The sequence below is a fragment of the Embiotoca jacksoni genome, unplaced genomic scaffold (assembly GCF_022577435.1).
Source record: "Embiotoca jacksoni isolate LCO1_2020_lvr unplaced genomic scaffold, fEmbJac1.0.p SCAF_21, whole genome shotgun sequence".
NCBI lineage: Eukaryota > Metazoa > Chordata > Actinopteri > Embiotocidae > Embiotoca > Embiotoca jacksoni.
The window spans coordinates 7,266,651-7,282,778 of record NW_027185352.1 but is presented as its reverse complement, the minus strand read 5'-3'; the positions used below and the strand labels follow the sequence as shown (position 1 = coordinate 7,282,778).

The 16,128-nt window shown below is 44.0% G+C and overlaps 1 protein-coding gene across 3 annotated transcripts in view; it reads right to left on the bottom strand.

Moving 5' to 3' along the window:
• Window positions 1–16: 16 nt before the first annotated feature.
• LOC138202557 (proton myo-inositol cotransporter-like) overlaps window positions 17–16,128 on the bottom strand; it is a 73,260-nt gene continuing 57,148 nt past the window's right edge. For 2 of the 3 annotated variants that reach the window (XM_069156660.1, XM_069156658.1), the window contains 5 exons: window positions 10,540–10,703; window positions 10,306–10,426; window positions 5,634–5,759; window positions 5,279–5,397; window positions 3,412–4,572 (listed from right to left, as the gene is read on the bottom strand). In XM_069156660.1, the coding sequence (XP_069012761.1) occupies window positions 4,130–4,572; window positions 5,279–5,397; window positions 5,634–5,759; window positions 10,306–10,426; window positions 10,540–10,703 (973 nt within the window). In that variant the 3' untranslated portion in view covers window positions 3,412–4,129. Of the gene's footprint in view, window positions 4,573–5,278; window positions 5,398–5,633; window positions 5,760–10,305; window positions 10,427–10,539; window positions 10,704–16,128 lie in introns of all 3 variants that reach the window. The other variant, XM_069156661.1, reaches the window with a different exon arrangement.

Here is a 16,128-nt window from a genome sequence, read left to right as displayed (position 1 = left end):
AAGGACGCAGGCAATGATCATTTCCACAAAACATGTCTGTTCTGTGCATGTTGTTTTAATTCAAAGCGTTCGTTCGTTAGTTGTAAGCACTGAAGCCACGTAAAATAGTTTGTTCTCAATGTTGGAATAGAGCAAAAATAAATCTCCAAAGTATTACTCTGATTCACGAGTTTATTTCTTTCTCCATATACATAAGATTTCTTGAATATTTATCTTTATAGAATATAAACTCTAGCAAAACATTTACAGCTCGAACAATAATCAAATATATTATACAGCACTCTATTTTTTTTTATTAGTATTTTTGTCGTAAACGTTAGAAACACAGGTTCACATAGAAAAAAATTGCCACCATTTCACCACAAGTACACATTGAACGCGTCCCCCACCCCGTCTCCGCTGCGGTGGAGGACGGTGTTGACACGCGCCACATCGCGCGGCCTGAGACGACATCACGTTAAATATTTGGTCGACACGAGTTTTCATGACGCGACCCGCGCGCCGCGGGCGGTTACACCCGCGTGCGTTTCATCCGCGGCAACGCTTTCGGTACAAAACGAGTTTGCGTGGTTTTTAAAGAGAACTCTTCCTGAACACGACGGAGGAACGCGCCCACGTGGCGAACGGGAGCCGGTCGTTTCTTTTCCTCAACCCTCTCAAGTCTCCCTCGGCCGAGAAGGTTCAAACGTTTAAGTCGGGACTCGTGCCGAGTTTAAAGACTCCGAACGAAACTTCACAAAATTGTAGAAAAATGGGTTGACGCTTCATCTTCTTTGTGCTTTATTCACAACTGAGTGAACAGAAAGCGGGACCGTTTCTCATCACCGCCGAACGCGATGCGAGGCGTCTCGGCCCCGCGAGCGCAACCCGCCGGCGCCTTACGGTGTTTGTGGCTGATCATTTTCAAAAGCGTGTCGTGTTTTTTTTTTCAGTTGGCTTTTTCTTGTCCTTGTGCCGACTCGTGTTTCCGTCGCTACTGATTTCATACGTATTTCAAGTACGCGTGTTGATTTTGCAATAAATGTAAACCGGTGAGTGTTTTTTTTTTTTTTTTTTTTTTTTTTTTTTTTTTTTTGTTAGGTTTGAAATCTATGATAAAAAAAAAAAAAAATGCACGGCGCGCTTTGGAAAACGATCAGCGGCTATAAAATAGAACGACTTCTAAATGAAGGCGCGAATGAGGCCTTTAAAGCTTATTTTAGTTTTTGGGAAGGTCAGCATGTTTTGGACAGTTGTAGGTTTTCCACATGAGGGTGCTGGCATGCTACAGTATCTCAATACTGTCTTTGCCATTTAGAATACGGTACTCGCTCCTTTTGAAGTGATCCACCGTTTCCATAAAGATCCATGGAGGGGGGGACGGGGGGGGGGGGGGGGGAGACCTACATTATCACAATACTCTATGGAAATACCTTTGAATTTTAATGGTGCACCGAGGAGTCCACATTGTGCACACTGTATTTGAGTTTCTTATTTCAAAAGTGTTTTCGTCATTCACGATGCATTAAGGGAACCCTCTGACTCCTCATTTCCTGGTTTTGTTACACAAAGTTACTCTGTTGTCTAAGTCCCAACAGTTTTTATTTTTGCTACACAGAGACCTACTCGTATTGAACTAACAAGGTGCAACCTCACACGGTTTTTTACAAAACAACATAGCCAAATTACACTAAAGCCTACTCCTCAACTTTTAGACACGACAACCACAGAAATGATATGCTCTGCTATTTGTACATAGGGCTACCGAGGAAGACCAAAATCAAAGCACGGGAAGTTATAGTTAAAAAAAAAAAAAAGAAGAAAAAAGATAACTTTCCATCACAGGTGAAACGTCAAATAATAAATAGCTATGTAGACCTACAGGGGATGTGACTGAAAAATGGCCACTAGGCACCTATACAATACACAGGCACTAATATAATCATGTTCAGATAGAATTAAATACTTCAAAATGTCAATCATAAAACTAAAGTTGACTTTACTGCTACAGATAGAACAGACTGGTTGTCTTTGCTGGATATCACGCGGACAGTATATCCAGAAATGACCACGAGCAATGGTTGGTGATACGTCCAGGTTTGTAACAGTGGCTCATCGTGAAGGTTTTGGCAAACAGTAACGTTAAACTCCCTATCCGTAGTTTGTTAAAAAAAACAAACTGAAAATTTGAAGCAACATAATTGACTTTAAAAATAGACGATGTTAAAGAAATTTATCTCAAACCGATAAAAACAACAACCTTATTTCAATAAATAAATAGACAAAACAAACCATAGCAACAGAAGTTTTCATCCTTCCAGTGCTACTACATTAGTAGGTGGTTTTTTTTGTTGGTTTTTTTTTAGGCACCTACTGACAAAACAAGTTTCCTAAACTGCAACGAAACACCGCGCATCTCTGGCGATCGCTTTTCATAAAAATATCCCGACGGACCACAAAACCGACGACCGCCGTCACGAGGAACTGACGTTGGTGCGCGATGCTACGGGCCGAAACGACGCGTAACCGAGACGCTGGAGTAGTACAGAAAGGCAAAATGGTTCGACTGCCGTCCGGTCCGCTGACGCTCTTTTCCAAAACCGCACCGCCGCACCTTTTTCAAGGGGAGCTCCGACGTGATGACCGGGGGGATGCTTTCTACACTTTATGCACAACATCGTACGTGAATCCTAAAAGATATTTAGACTACAAATGGACAAATTATTAGGGACATTTTTCATTGATTTAATGACAGGAGTCCCTTATAGTTTGTATATTCAATGTGTGTGTGTGTGTGTGTGTGTGTGTGTGTGCTTTCTGTCCAAGTCTCCACAAAAAAAAACAAAAAAACAAAACAAAAAAAGACACCGCTATGTTTTTCCTGTAGTTGGTGGACAAAGCGGTGCGGCAGACTTGGAGTGGAGATACCTGTGGTCATGACTGAAACTTCAACTGTTGATTAAAGCAGGTCTGACAGCAGATCAGGTGTCAGTTCACCCTCCAGTCAGAGAATTAGCTGAAAGCAAAACATTCACACTCCCGCTAAAGCGTGAGCGTTGGTTTTGGCTTTCCTGAATTGGCTGATTTGAAAGTGAGCTAACTCATGTTGCTGATAAAAGTCTTTAGAAGTGTAATTCTTTACCTCATGCTGAGGAGTAGTAACCAGCGGCTCCTAGATCACAACAACAACAACAAAAAAGAACAATATCACAGACCCAATCTACAGCCCGTTTCAGTGAGGACGAGGCCGACGAAACGCCCGGAGGGAGGACGACCGACGCTCAAAAGAAGACTCCCGCTAGTCCACATCCGACGCATCGTTGTCCGATAGATGGTAGTTTGAACCTTTGACCCGTATGTACTCGACCTGCCGTCCCTCGTCCGAGTCGGAGGCGCCGCAGGAACAAAGCTGGTTTTCAAACAACGCCTCGATCTCCTCCAGGCGACGGCCTTTGGTTTCTGGCAGGCAGCCGTAGATGAAGACAAAACCCAGCAGGGCCAGACTGGAGTAGAGGAAGAAAGCTCCTGGGGAGGACCAGAAAAAAAAGAAAAACAAACACAGAAGAACACACTGTAACTAAGGACGGACACCCACAAAAGACGAACACAACGCCGCAACTTTTTCAAAAGGCGAGCCGCTTTTTTTTGTTTTTTTTTTGTGTAAAACGGTTTCTTGTTTTCGTTCACCGCCAGAGAAAGAATCGCCGACGGTGACAGCGGATGCTGCGGGCCGGTATAATTGGATGTGGACCACCCACGCGCTTCTACGGCGACGCGCGCTGAGAAATGAAAATGTTGAAAGCGCTGCTTTGAGACTTGTCAGTTACGGCGCGGTGAACGTGGAGTACGCGGCCGGTAACGCGCCCGTCGAGGTGGAATCGCAGTTATCGGGAGGAAAATAAGTACGCAACGCGACACAAACGCACCCGGGAGTAAGCGTTCGCCCGCGAAGAGTGAGCAAGAGCTTTAAATGAGATTCCCTGGCCGCTGAGATCTCCATTTTCTCCTTGTCGAAGCAGAAGGGCATTTTTAAGTCGCAACCACGTGTGCGTCACGCTAAACGCCGCCTCTCTACGACGACATCATTATCCCTTTTTCGAGCTTTTTTTTTTTTTTCCCTCCGTTCTCGGCGAATGATCGATGTCAATAATTAACCCACTGCATCTCCGGATTGCCTCCACGATCTCCCCCCCCCCCCTCTTCCCCCCCCCCGACGGATCAATTTCCAGCTGCACTTCCTTCCTGTCAGAGGAGAAACCTGCTGTTGAACCATACTGTCCGGGGGAGGTATGGAAGTGGGTTGGGGGGGAACAAAACAGCGCCAGCTGTTATCTTCTGGACGGCATCGACATAAACATGAGCAGCGCGGGAATCGGCCGGAGGTGTTGCTCAAGGATGGACAGAATGGAAAGAAGGCTTGTTGTTCTTTCACAAACTGACCGTAGTAGGTGAAATACTGAGCCAGGTGGAGGAAGGTGACGGACATCAGGATGTTGAAGGTCCAGTTGACTCCGGCTGCGCAGGCGTTCCCCGTGCTCCTCGCCCACAGAGGGTAGATCTCGGAGTTGATGGTCCACGGCATTGGACCCATACCTGGAGAGAGAGAGAGAGAGAGATGAGACACGGGCCTTGCGGGGGTCACTTTATCGGGAGACGGAGACACGTTTTAAACCTGGGGATGGATGGAGAGAGCTGGATTGTACTTTGCGGTAGTCTTGCATTGAGAAATTGCATTCCCGCATGTCCACACCGGGCTTAAAAAAAAAAATGCGTCAGTCGTGATTCAACGCTCCAATAGCCAACTCATTTGTGGGATTTTCAGCATATTATCATATGATAACGTAAAACCCTTATTTTACTATGTATGTTATCGAAGATACAATAACAATATAACATAAGCTCGGTAATGTAAGCCAAACTTGATTTTTGGACACCAAACGTGAAGAGGAGATTGGCATGGTTGGTAACACTTCTGAAATACGTGAGCGCCCGCGCAGACGGACAGATGGCCGAGGAAACTCACGGGGTCCTAAACTGGTGCCGTGGGGAGCAACCAGCCCAAATGGAAACTGCTCGACAGAGAGGTTTTTATTCAACCGGGTGTTCTTTTAGATCTAACGATCGTCACTCCGAAGCACCGACGCGCCGGACCGAGTGTGATCAGGAAGGATCCTCACAACCCGAGCGCTCAGTCGGGCAAACACATCAAAAGTCCTCCGCAGCAAGACTCGGCTTCGTCGGACCTGCTGCCGGGCAGCGGATCTTAAGACAGGATCGAAATGGAGGTTCAGTCTCTCACCTGGAGCAAAAGCAGCCAAGTAGAACATCAGACCCAGCAAAACCAGCCAGGAGTAGGAGGTGGGACAGTAGTTGTAGGCCCAGTAGGTCGTATCTCTCATCAGGGTGGAGTTGGAGCATCTGGAACAGACGGACATTTATTGGCTCATAATTCCTTTCGAAATTGGATCTCAGATCAAGGTGAAATGTGTTATTAGGGCCCGAGCACCGAACGGTGGCTTTAATTTCATCTTCCGATCGTACGCTGTTAAAAAGCTCTCCGAGCACAGCGCCGACCCCTCCCTCCCTCCCTCCCTCCCTCCTTCCGCTGCGACACAAATACGTGCATGTACTCACTCGTGCGTCCCGTGACTCACCTGCCCCATGCCGCGTGCTCGGTGGAGGCCTCATTGACCGGCACACAGGAGGAGGTGAGGAGCGCCGAGCCGTTCTCACGGTAACAGAAGCCACATCCGGGATCAAGCATGCACGGCTCGCACAGCCTGCACGCCAGACAGCGGGGCGCAAAACACATTAGCTGTAATTTCCCCGGACACAATCCATAAAACGGCACGTCAGACATTCCTTTGCTTTTTTTTTTTTTTTTTTTTTTTTTTTTAATTATTATTATTATTTCTCGGCTTTGGACCGAGGCTGTGTGAAGACGGAGGGGCGGTAACGCGTCAATATGCCGGACGACAACTGCTGTAAAACTCGGGAGTTCGTCTCACGTGACACGACAACACGCAGCACCAGAAAACTAAACTGAATTTGGGATTTCTTTGTGAAACCGGACGAGAGAGCAAAACGTCGCGCTGACGGACGAGGACCCCCGACACACGGGGTTGCCGGCGAGAGAGCAGGAAGCTGATGTTTATCACCAGAGAGGAGTGGAGGGAGCTCGTTGGCCCGCTATCCCCCCCCCCCCCGCCCCCCCGTTGTTCGCTGATCCGATGCCTCTGCTTTGCCTGCAAACGCTGTTCGTGTCAGTTCTCGATGCTCTCATCAAGATGGTTTTTTTTTTCGATATTTGTACCTCCCTGACAGCGGCTCTTGTATATCTGTGTCTACTTTGTGTGCGCTTGCCGTCAGATCATCGCACGTGTCGTGTCATCCCCGTGATACTCGTTCCCACGGCGATATCTTAGTATTGAGTTGGGGGATGCACTTATCAAACCGTTAATGTACGCTATTTGACAAGACAGCTTTCCACCCTGCTAATTAAGGCTTGCCTCATTAGCCAAATGAAATTAATGAGACGCCCCCCCCCCCTCCCCCCTCACGCTGCAAATAATAAATCAAAATTGAAGCAAAATGCGAATGGTGGAGGATTTACGGTGATTATTCCTGTCTTGTCCCTCTGTTATGTCTTTGTTAATCAAAAAGTACATCCCATCGCCTTTTATAGTCAGTTATTTGATTAACAGTTAACATCTCGGAGGCATTCAAACGCTGACTCGCTGACAAGATCAAATTTCACAAGGGCACGCTGTGTTTTCCACGCAGCTTCATCGGGTTTGATGTCGGGATGCCTGATGAAGTGCGCGAAGTGTGTGTTTTGTTTCAGAGGTCTATTTTTTTTATTTATTTTGTTGTTGCAGTCTGCAGCCTCGCTGTGTTTTCAGGGCACCTCGCTCTAATCACCCACCGAGGTCAAGGACTAAAATAACAGCATGTGTTTGTACCTGAGGGGAGCCGGCGTAAATAAAGTGGGAAGCTGAGGAGCCAAAAGGTAAGCAACATCTTAGCTTCGGCTGAGACTCAAACGACGCAGTTTGAAAAGGTCTATTTCGTAAATATGTAAAGTATTAGCAAAGCTAAAAGCTTTTCTCTTGAGCGCGGCAACCCAAAAGTGCACAAAGCCTGGAATAGAAAAATCTATTTTTATTCCAAAACAAAGGGGCTGAACAGTATGTGTATCTACTGCGAGCTGCAACCATTAGTGAACTACATTATGTGGGATTACAAGTTATGTTACTTTATGACTTGCACATCCACTGTGTACAGTTCTCCCACAGTAATGGCTCTCCCGCTAATGACTTTCGTGCTTTTAATATTAGTTCCGCTGTCATTTCCGTATCTTCTTCATCTGCACGGATCGTTATCTGGAGAAGGGGCTGAATCTTTTGTGACATGTAGTTCAAAAACGTTTGCACAATGTCACGAGCAATAGCAATCGAGTGTCTATTTACTTTCGATTTTTAAAAACTATGTTGGAAACATTAAAAGTCAACCGAAGACTGTGTTTTCAACCAACAAAGTCAGCAGGTCAGCTTTTAATGTTTCTCACAGTGCATCTAGACACTTGTGTATTACTGCGCTATTTTTTTTTTTTTTTTTTATTAAATACATTTGAGAGACTAAAAAAAAAAAGTCATTTTGTTGAAGTATTGAAGCACACTTGTAAAGTGCCCACACAGAAGTGCACAGTGATCAGAAAAAAAAACCCAAAGAGAGCGACGGGAAGATAATGAAGAGTGCGAGTATGGTTAAGTTGTCGCTGTTTGGTTGTTTAACCATTGCTCCTCCAGTCGTAAGTTTCCACACAATAGTCAACGATGTATATTTCCATCTCTTTAATTTGATAAAAGTCCACAATGTAATCACGGTATTTCCAACTTTTGTCCTGGATTGCTGATCTAAAGTGTGATTGTCATTCATCGTCGCACGTTCCTGCAAATGTTCCACAATAAACGCTTCATTTAGAAACGAGGGGTTTCTGTCGACTGGAAATGCTTCCATTTTAAAATTGATGCGGGAAGTGTTGCGTTTGTATTCATGGTGTAATGCAGTCAGTCCCTTCAGCAGGGCAAACAGCAGCGGATCAAATTTGTCATTGAATCAATACACCTGAAAGGTCAATATAACAACTTTGACCATTCCCCTCGTTTTTATTGGCTCTCTTGCATGAAAACTGCAAAAACGAATTTCAATCGGCTCGAGACAATCGTGAACGTCTTAATTTCTTCACTTGGAGAAGAAAAAGTGGCGGACGGCGTTCTGGTGCGCTGCAGCAGCACCTCACCTGTAATCAGCAGGCTAGAAAGGTTGACAAGCACGGCTCCAAACCACTGAAGACGTGATTGTCACGGCCCTGATTCTGCACAAAACAAATGTCAAACGAATTTAGAACGTTTTTCTTACTTGACGAGCAGACCTGGAAAGTTCACTTCGGCGCTCAATAATCAAACGCCCGAAGAAAACCTCCTTTAACGGGACGGCCCGTCCGCGATGGGCCCGCGAGTCCGGCGGTGGCTCTGGTGCCGTCTTGATGCTCCTGCGGTCGGCGGGGGCACGTGTGGGCTCATACGCAGCAAAGTGAACTCACTGAAGCCGTTCCACTGTGGTAAAAGCACTCATCTCTTCAAATTACCGGCGTGTTGGTGTGTGTGTACGTGGTGGCGTGTGTTTCCGTGCGTGGGCGCTGGACGGTGAGTCCATTAGGCGTTGTTTGTCGTTGATGATGAAAGACCGTTGTTACACGAGTTTCATCCCGTGTAAGTGGGAGTAAATTGCGACAGAGAGGCACCTGATTTCTCACATAAGAAAAACACTCAGGCTCAAGGTCTGTGTGTGTGTGTGTGTGTGTGTGTGTGTGTGTGTGTGTGTGTGCGTGTGTGCGTGTGTGCGTGTGTGTGTGTGTTTGCTCTCTCTTGTTAATGGAGACAGTGAAGTCAATTGTAGTTCATATTGAATGTGGATGATGAAAGTCATATAGACATTAATATCTCCAGTCATCTTTCATGACAATGCTTTGTTTCATTCAGTTATTAAAGACTCAGTCAGAGGCCAGAGGAAACATGAGGATAAAAGTTGTGTGTTGGATAATGTGACTCACCGTTTTTCCTCGTATAAAGCAGCCAATTAAATATACAGACTCTGTATTATGAACTGATCTTCCCGGTGAGTAAAGATCACATGACTGACCTTCATCCAGACTCTGATGTACCATCCCGGTCTCATTCCCGGGGTGTGACATACCGTCTCAGGGATTCATACGTCTCGCCCTTTGGCGTCGGAGCCGTGACCACGCTGATTTGAATCGGGGAGGTTGTGTGTCGGTTTGACTGATCAAACAGAAGACTTTCCCTCAGGAGACCGATGTTTGTATCCGTGTTAAAAGCAAAAGTCAACGTGGATTATTATTTTTTTTTTTAACGTAGCGTACACAAGTAAACTTACGTCACAAATTCAACTTATGTAACGTACGTAAAGTAACTTGTCTTAACGTGTGTTAGCTGACATTATTTACAAAAGTAAGACACTTATTTGAACCCAAATCACGATCTTTAGCCAAACCTTTAGGTGCGTGAACGTAAAGCACCTCGTGTGTATCTCAGAGATGGTCGCTGGCTTTGACAAAAAAAGAAAAAAAAAAAAAAAAGCAGCATTAGATGCCCTGCGAATGAGAATGGTTTGGATATACAGTACATAATGGTCAGTGTTGGTAATTACTTTTTACCAGTAAGAGTAGTGTCAGAGATTATAATCTGAAATTCAGCGATTACATTACAGTTGCTAATTGTGTTCATGTTTTGTTCCGTTGATGTTCCGTCTGCTTGTTTGAGTTAACGTTAGATTAAGGGGTTGACCTTCGCTTGGCTCTCCCATGTCCAGTTGACAGAGTAGTACGCTACGTGTTAGCCCGGCATAAGTTCCAACTCATTCATCAGTTTGTGAACTGCTGCTTTTTGGCCATCGCCATCTCTTTTTTTTTTTTTTTATAGCCAGAAATGTTGCTCCTGACACACCTGGGATAAGTAAACAATTTCCCCCGACACAGATTTTGACCTCGAGTCTGAGCACTTAACGTAAAAATGCAGAGATCTGCATTTAATGTACGTATGAAAACCTGAAAGAACTTCGCCACAAATATCCTTTCAGGAGAGTTTTATCCTCTGAAGCTCTGATTGTACTCTGCTGCAAGAACTGAGTGCTTTTACAAAGAACAGAGGTGCTCTAAGGTGAACTACCATTTTACACTTTGTGTGTGTGTGTGTGTGTGTGTGTGTGTGTGTGTGTGTGTGTGTGTGTGTGTGTGTTACTCACTGGTACTTGGAGCAGGTGGAGTTGGACATGACGGGATCTAATGGGTGGAAGGTGACGGGAGGACTGTGCTGCGCAGATATCAGAAAACCGACAGCCAACAGACTCAAACTCAAACATGTCCCTGTTGAAGAAATAACAAGTATAACATAAAAAAAAAGAAGAAAAAGAAGAAAAAAAAAAAGTCTGTTAGTATCATTCTCTGGTGTGGGCGTTCAGAGCTGCTTTGTTTCTTACCGAGGATACTGCCCAAGGTGAGCCTCCTGCGCCCCACCCGCTCCACCAGCCACACTCCCAGGAGGGTAAACAGGAAGTTGGTGAGGGTGGTGAGTCCCGCCAGCCAGATCGCCAGCCTGTCGTCCCGCACTCCTGACATCTGCAGGATGGTGGCGCTGTAGTACCTGTATGTAGCGCAGAGACAGGAGACAAGAACAGTTTGTTGAGTCTAATAATAGAAAATGTTGTTTTATATAAAGATCGTTTCAATTTGTTAAAGCTTGGTCCTGGTTTCCAAAGTTTTGGCCACAGTTATGATAACACTGCACTCAGTAACATTGCGATGTGGGAACAGAGGAATTAAGTCTGATGTGGTAAGAAACACGAGCAGCAGGTGTTAAGAAATCAAAAGTTTAGTCAGATTATCTAATGACATCCTTCAATTATTGGGGAAATACACTTATTACCCTACTTGAGTTCAATAGGAAAATCAATACCCCCCTCATGTCTGTATGATTAATAACAGCAACAAGGCCATTTGTCATTTTTACACGTTAACTTGAACATATTCATTGTTGAGCTGTAGAAGAGCTTGCAAGCTGATTCTGAGCCAGGCCAGCTGCTTCCACCTGTTTCCAGTCTTTGTGCTAAACTAAGTTCATCTGGATGTAGATTTACGTTCTAACACCATTCTGACATAAGTGTGTTCACACCTGACAATTGCCATTATGGCCACATAGCGGGAAGGAAGGGACCGCTGACAAAAGTATTTTCAAGTTAAGGCGTCTGAGGAGGCTGCAGCCGTTGCAGGACATCAGACAAAAGTGTTTATTTTTCACTAAGTACCACCGTGCTGCTGTTGGACAGAAGCCATCAATGTGTTTATTGACTGTGTTAAACAGAGGGCATACAAACATGTTCATTTCTGAGTGGATTGATTAAAGCAGCAGATATGTTGGCAGCTGATTCACTCAAATGTTACATTTTTTTTTCTTGTAACTGCAGAACGACAGTGTGCAATTTGAGACTACACAACCCTGTCGAATTTTAAGTAGGAGTACCGACGTGGACGAGAGCGATAAGAGTGTGCTAAGGGAAGTATGTCATTCGGAAAAAAAAGCCTTATATTTGAGGAACAGACATGAACATGAACTGACTTTGTCAGGTGCAGTAGAATTGCATAGAAAAACAGCATGCATGTAAATCTATAGCAATTTCTCATAAAAACTATAAAAACAACAAAAAAAATAAGACCCAAGCTTTGATAAACTGGAAGTACGATTCATTTAACTACTGCATAAATATGTTTGCAAAAATACAACAGAGGTCTCAGCTCGGGGTAAATAACATAACAATATTTCAGCGTAATTCTGTCATAACAACATAGACAAATGTAGAAGATTATTTCATAATTCATTTTAAGAATATAATAAGTTAATTATTTATGTCAGCAAAATGCACAAGTAACATGTAATACAGTTATGCTGCGTAACCGGATGATGTCACAACATCAACAAGTTGCCATTATCACTGTATGATTTATTTTTTTAAAATCATATTATTACAAATAACATTGAAATGATCAAAAAAAGACCCAAGTCTCAACACAATATTCTGGAGGGAAAAAAAAAAGGATTGTATAAAAAAGAATTCATAAATAAAAGCAATCATTCATCAAGACGTCAACAGACCATAACCTCTTTTCTAAAGAACCCACCACTCATCCACCAATCACAGCCTCTCTGCTTGAGTACCAGCCACTCCGCTAGAGACAGTTAGCGATCGGCTATAAATAGTCTCCCACCCGTCACTTTTCAGTGGCCCTTTCTTTCTCGTACAGTGTAATTATACTTGAAACTCTGGCACCATGTTGCTCCACGTAGGCAAATTACCTCCACTCATCATCAACAAGCCTCTAAACAGGCTGCGGTCAACAATGCAGAAACTTGCATGGGGTCCATTTCCCACTTCAACTCCTGAGACAGTGAAACTAAGACGAGGGGGGGGGGGGGGGGGGGGGGGGGGGGCAACGACGACCCACCAGAAGACCACACAAACGCATGCACCTGCACGGAGTCTATAAAAGGTGCTGTTACTGAATTTACATGCAGCTCATTCACATGCAAACGGTGTGTATGTACACACAGGGACTCAAAAACCCCTGAGAGACTGCAACACAAATACAAAGAGGGTAGTACTCATTAAAGAAAAGCCAGAATAAAACCTCTCCAGCATTGTCTGCCTCGCTGTGTCTCTGCAGGCAACTCCCAATTAGCATTCTGCTTTTCATCTCTTCTGAAGCATCGTTATCTCGCTTGTCCTCGCTCTCTCTCTCTCTCTTCCCCAAAACAAAGACATTCAATGGAGGGATTTGCATAATAACATTTTACTTTTCTGCCACGGCATCCAGTCAGACAGAACGAGACCCGAAGCAGAGGTGAGATGGTGTGAAACTCCGGTTTAAAGGCTTCGCCCGCACTCGTACGGGATAACAACAATTACGTTGCCTCATTAGTCATCTGCAGACTGTACCAAAAAAAATGCATGTGCTGAATGTACACACACACACACACACACACACACACACACACACACACACACACACACACACACACACACACACACCAAAACAGTATGTTCTGACTTAAAGAACTTACTGTGAAAAACCGAAATTAAATGATCATTTTTCGAACCCCAGTGAGAAGAGGTGTAGCTGGTGTTAAATGTTAAAGGCATCTCAGAAACGGCATCTCAGACTCTAAAAGCTCCCGACATGCTTAAGTGGCAAAGATTAGTCAGTCTCAGCTCTGATAACTGTGATTATCAACCCACTGCACCCTCGAATATTATATATGTTAGTCCAGTAACTGTAGCAGGAAGTCACCCGATCTGACTGTTATCAGACCAATGAACAAGCAGTCATTATCACATTTGTCCCAAGTTTTTGGGCGACTACACCTCCTGGGGAAACCAGAGGTTTAAAGTAAGGGCGCCCTCTAGTGGTTATGACCAGGGTCGAAGAAGGAGGCCACGTGAGATCAAATACAAAGTGATAAAGTCGAGGTATATGGACGGAACAAACACAGGACTTTCACTGTGGAGACCAGTGATCAAGTCTGTCAGAATATAAAAGTTAACATTGATTTCTTTTAAGTAATGTAAGTAACTTATATATATATACATATAACGGAATATATTTGACATACGTAACATAATTTAAGTGAGTTTTTTGGTGCCTAAACTAGGTCTAGGTGAGGCAAAAATGACACTGACACATTGTTGTCTGGCGAACTGAGGGGTCTAATACACGTTTTTTGGCGTGATACTGGGTTTGGATCGGGGTGGTTGGATGGTTCCAACGCAGGACTTTCACCCAAGAGATTGTTGTTTATGTCCCTGTGGCAAAGATGACTGTTTTAAAAGTTACGTAACATTTTTCCTGATATGAACCAAGTAGTTTTGTTGGCTAAACCTAAAAAAAAAAAAATCTGCCATCGTGTCATAATGTTAATCACGTGTTCATTATTGTTACCTTGACGACAAAGATCCGGTACTTCTGTCGCTGCTACTGTCCAAAATTCATTGATAACTGCCTCCTGCATATACCAGTAGGTTTAGTAGGCCATTACTATCCCACAGACTCAGGACAGATGTGCGATGATGAGCACTTATTCAATAGTGTGATACCAGAGGGACCTGGTGATGAAGTAAAGAAGCCCTGATTGGATGGCTTTTTGCAGAACAAAATGAGAGCACCTCGAGAAAAATACAGCATGTTGTTTCATATCTGCTCTGTGTTTCCTTGCAGACATCCAAAGAGCAACAGCTTCGCTTTTGCTTTCTCACTCGTGATGAGTGAAACATAGTTGGAGACAAACAAAAATTTTAGTACAAAAGATCAATTTCCAAAGAAGTGCAGCAGCTCCGCGGTCTCATGGAAACGTCCCCCTAGACCAGAATGCATCATTTTAATGAGTACACACAGAACTCTGTGCTCCATAAAGTGTCCTGGATTTATTTTGTAGTGTTATCAAAATTCTTCAAAATTAATTACTGTTCATTTCTGGGTGCCTCGTTTGTATTTTCATGCTGGAAAAGTGCATGAAGATGTTGGTTGCATTTCGAGGTGACAGTGTATTTCTCTGTGAATGGAAACAATCTGTGTGTTTAGCAAAAGTGTTACTTCTTGCCTCATTTGTGCATTTCTTTTGACAATGTTTTCCCCCGTGGATATTCGCGGTATCCATTATATTTTCCGGGTGTTTTCTTTCCAGTACCTCGAGCCTGAGAAGGTTCCGGCTGTCACTCCTGATAGAAAGTGACACCTCTCAGTCTGAAACACCCATCCACCAGCCAACTATTAACACACATCACAGTGACAGGAAATACTGTGAGCAGGAGATCAATTGAACTGCTCCTCTGAGGTCAGTCCATGCGTCTAATAAAGTGTCAAAAAATATATATATTTCTTATTCTTCTTGTGTTTTATTTTGATCTTCTAACAAGCAGAGTAGCCTCTGGGGGGGGAGGGGGGGGGGGGTTTAGGACTTTCATTCAATAGTCATAATTCTGCCCGCAGTGGAGACTGATTTTAATACGAGGCTGCCAGCAGGAAGGTCAGAGGTGAGTCAGGACAGGATTTGGTCCAATTACCTGACTCTGTGAGAGCTGCAGTGAATAAATCTCATCTGTTGTTGTCCTGCAATAATTGCATAAGCTGCACTGACAGTAGAAAAATGGAAAAGTGGGACGCACAATATTGGATTTTACTGCCGATATGGTAATATTTTTCAAACCTTTTGGCTGATGCCAATACAGATATATGCACATCATGTTTTCCATCTAATTTCAGAGAACATCAAGTCTCTCCTGCAGAGAAATTAACATATTTGTATGTCTACTCTTATTGTACTACTGGCAGATGCAGACACACAAGGCTTTTCAGAAATGTACAATTTCACTAACGTAAATAAGAAAACTATCTTGACTTAGATTACATAAAATATGCCATATTCATTTCAAGTCAAGCGTTGTGCATTTACCCAGAATTACTGTCCTATTTCATTAGTGTGTCATATTGAAGTCTTTATCGGCTGATACTGATTATGTTACGATACCATCATGCATCCTTAGCTGCACACTAAGCAGCCATTCTGTGTGCATAAATTCTCTGGATTAACAAAGCAGTTTGCGTTTATATTGTTTTGGTTAGGCGTGAGTATGAAGGTAGTTAGCTTAGCACAAAGATTGGAAAACGGGTTACGTTAACTAGAAACAGCGAGGGTGCCAGCTTCTTCGAGCGAGCTGTTCCAAGGAGTAGCGCAGGTCACAGCCCCTGATTATAGTCTGGAAACCCTGTTCACATGAAGGTCTGTTCAGCCACTCTGAAGGCCGGTCCAGTCAGTGGGTGTGGCTCGGTGTGATGACATTGAAGTCAAGCGTTTGTTCCAAAATGTAGTTCCAACCAAGGTAGAGCGAAAGTTATCAACACGACTAGTTGCAGCAGCGCCAGCAAATATCGAGGAATTGAAAGCCGGAACGAGAACAACACTCAAAATTAAAGTGGTCACTTTCCGACATGGCGTTGAAGCACGCACACACTGGAGGAGG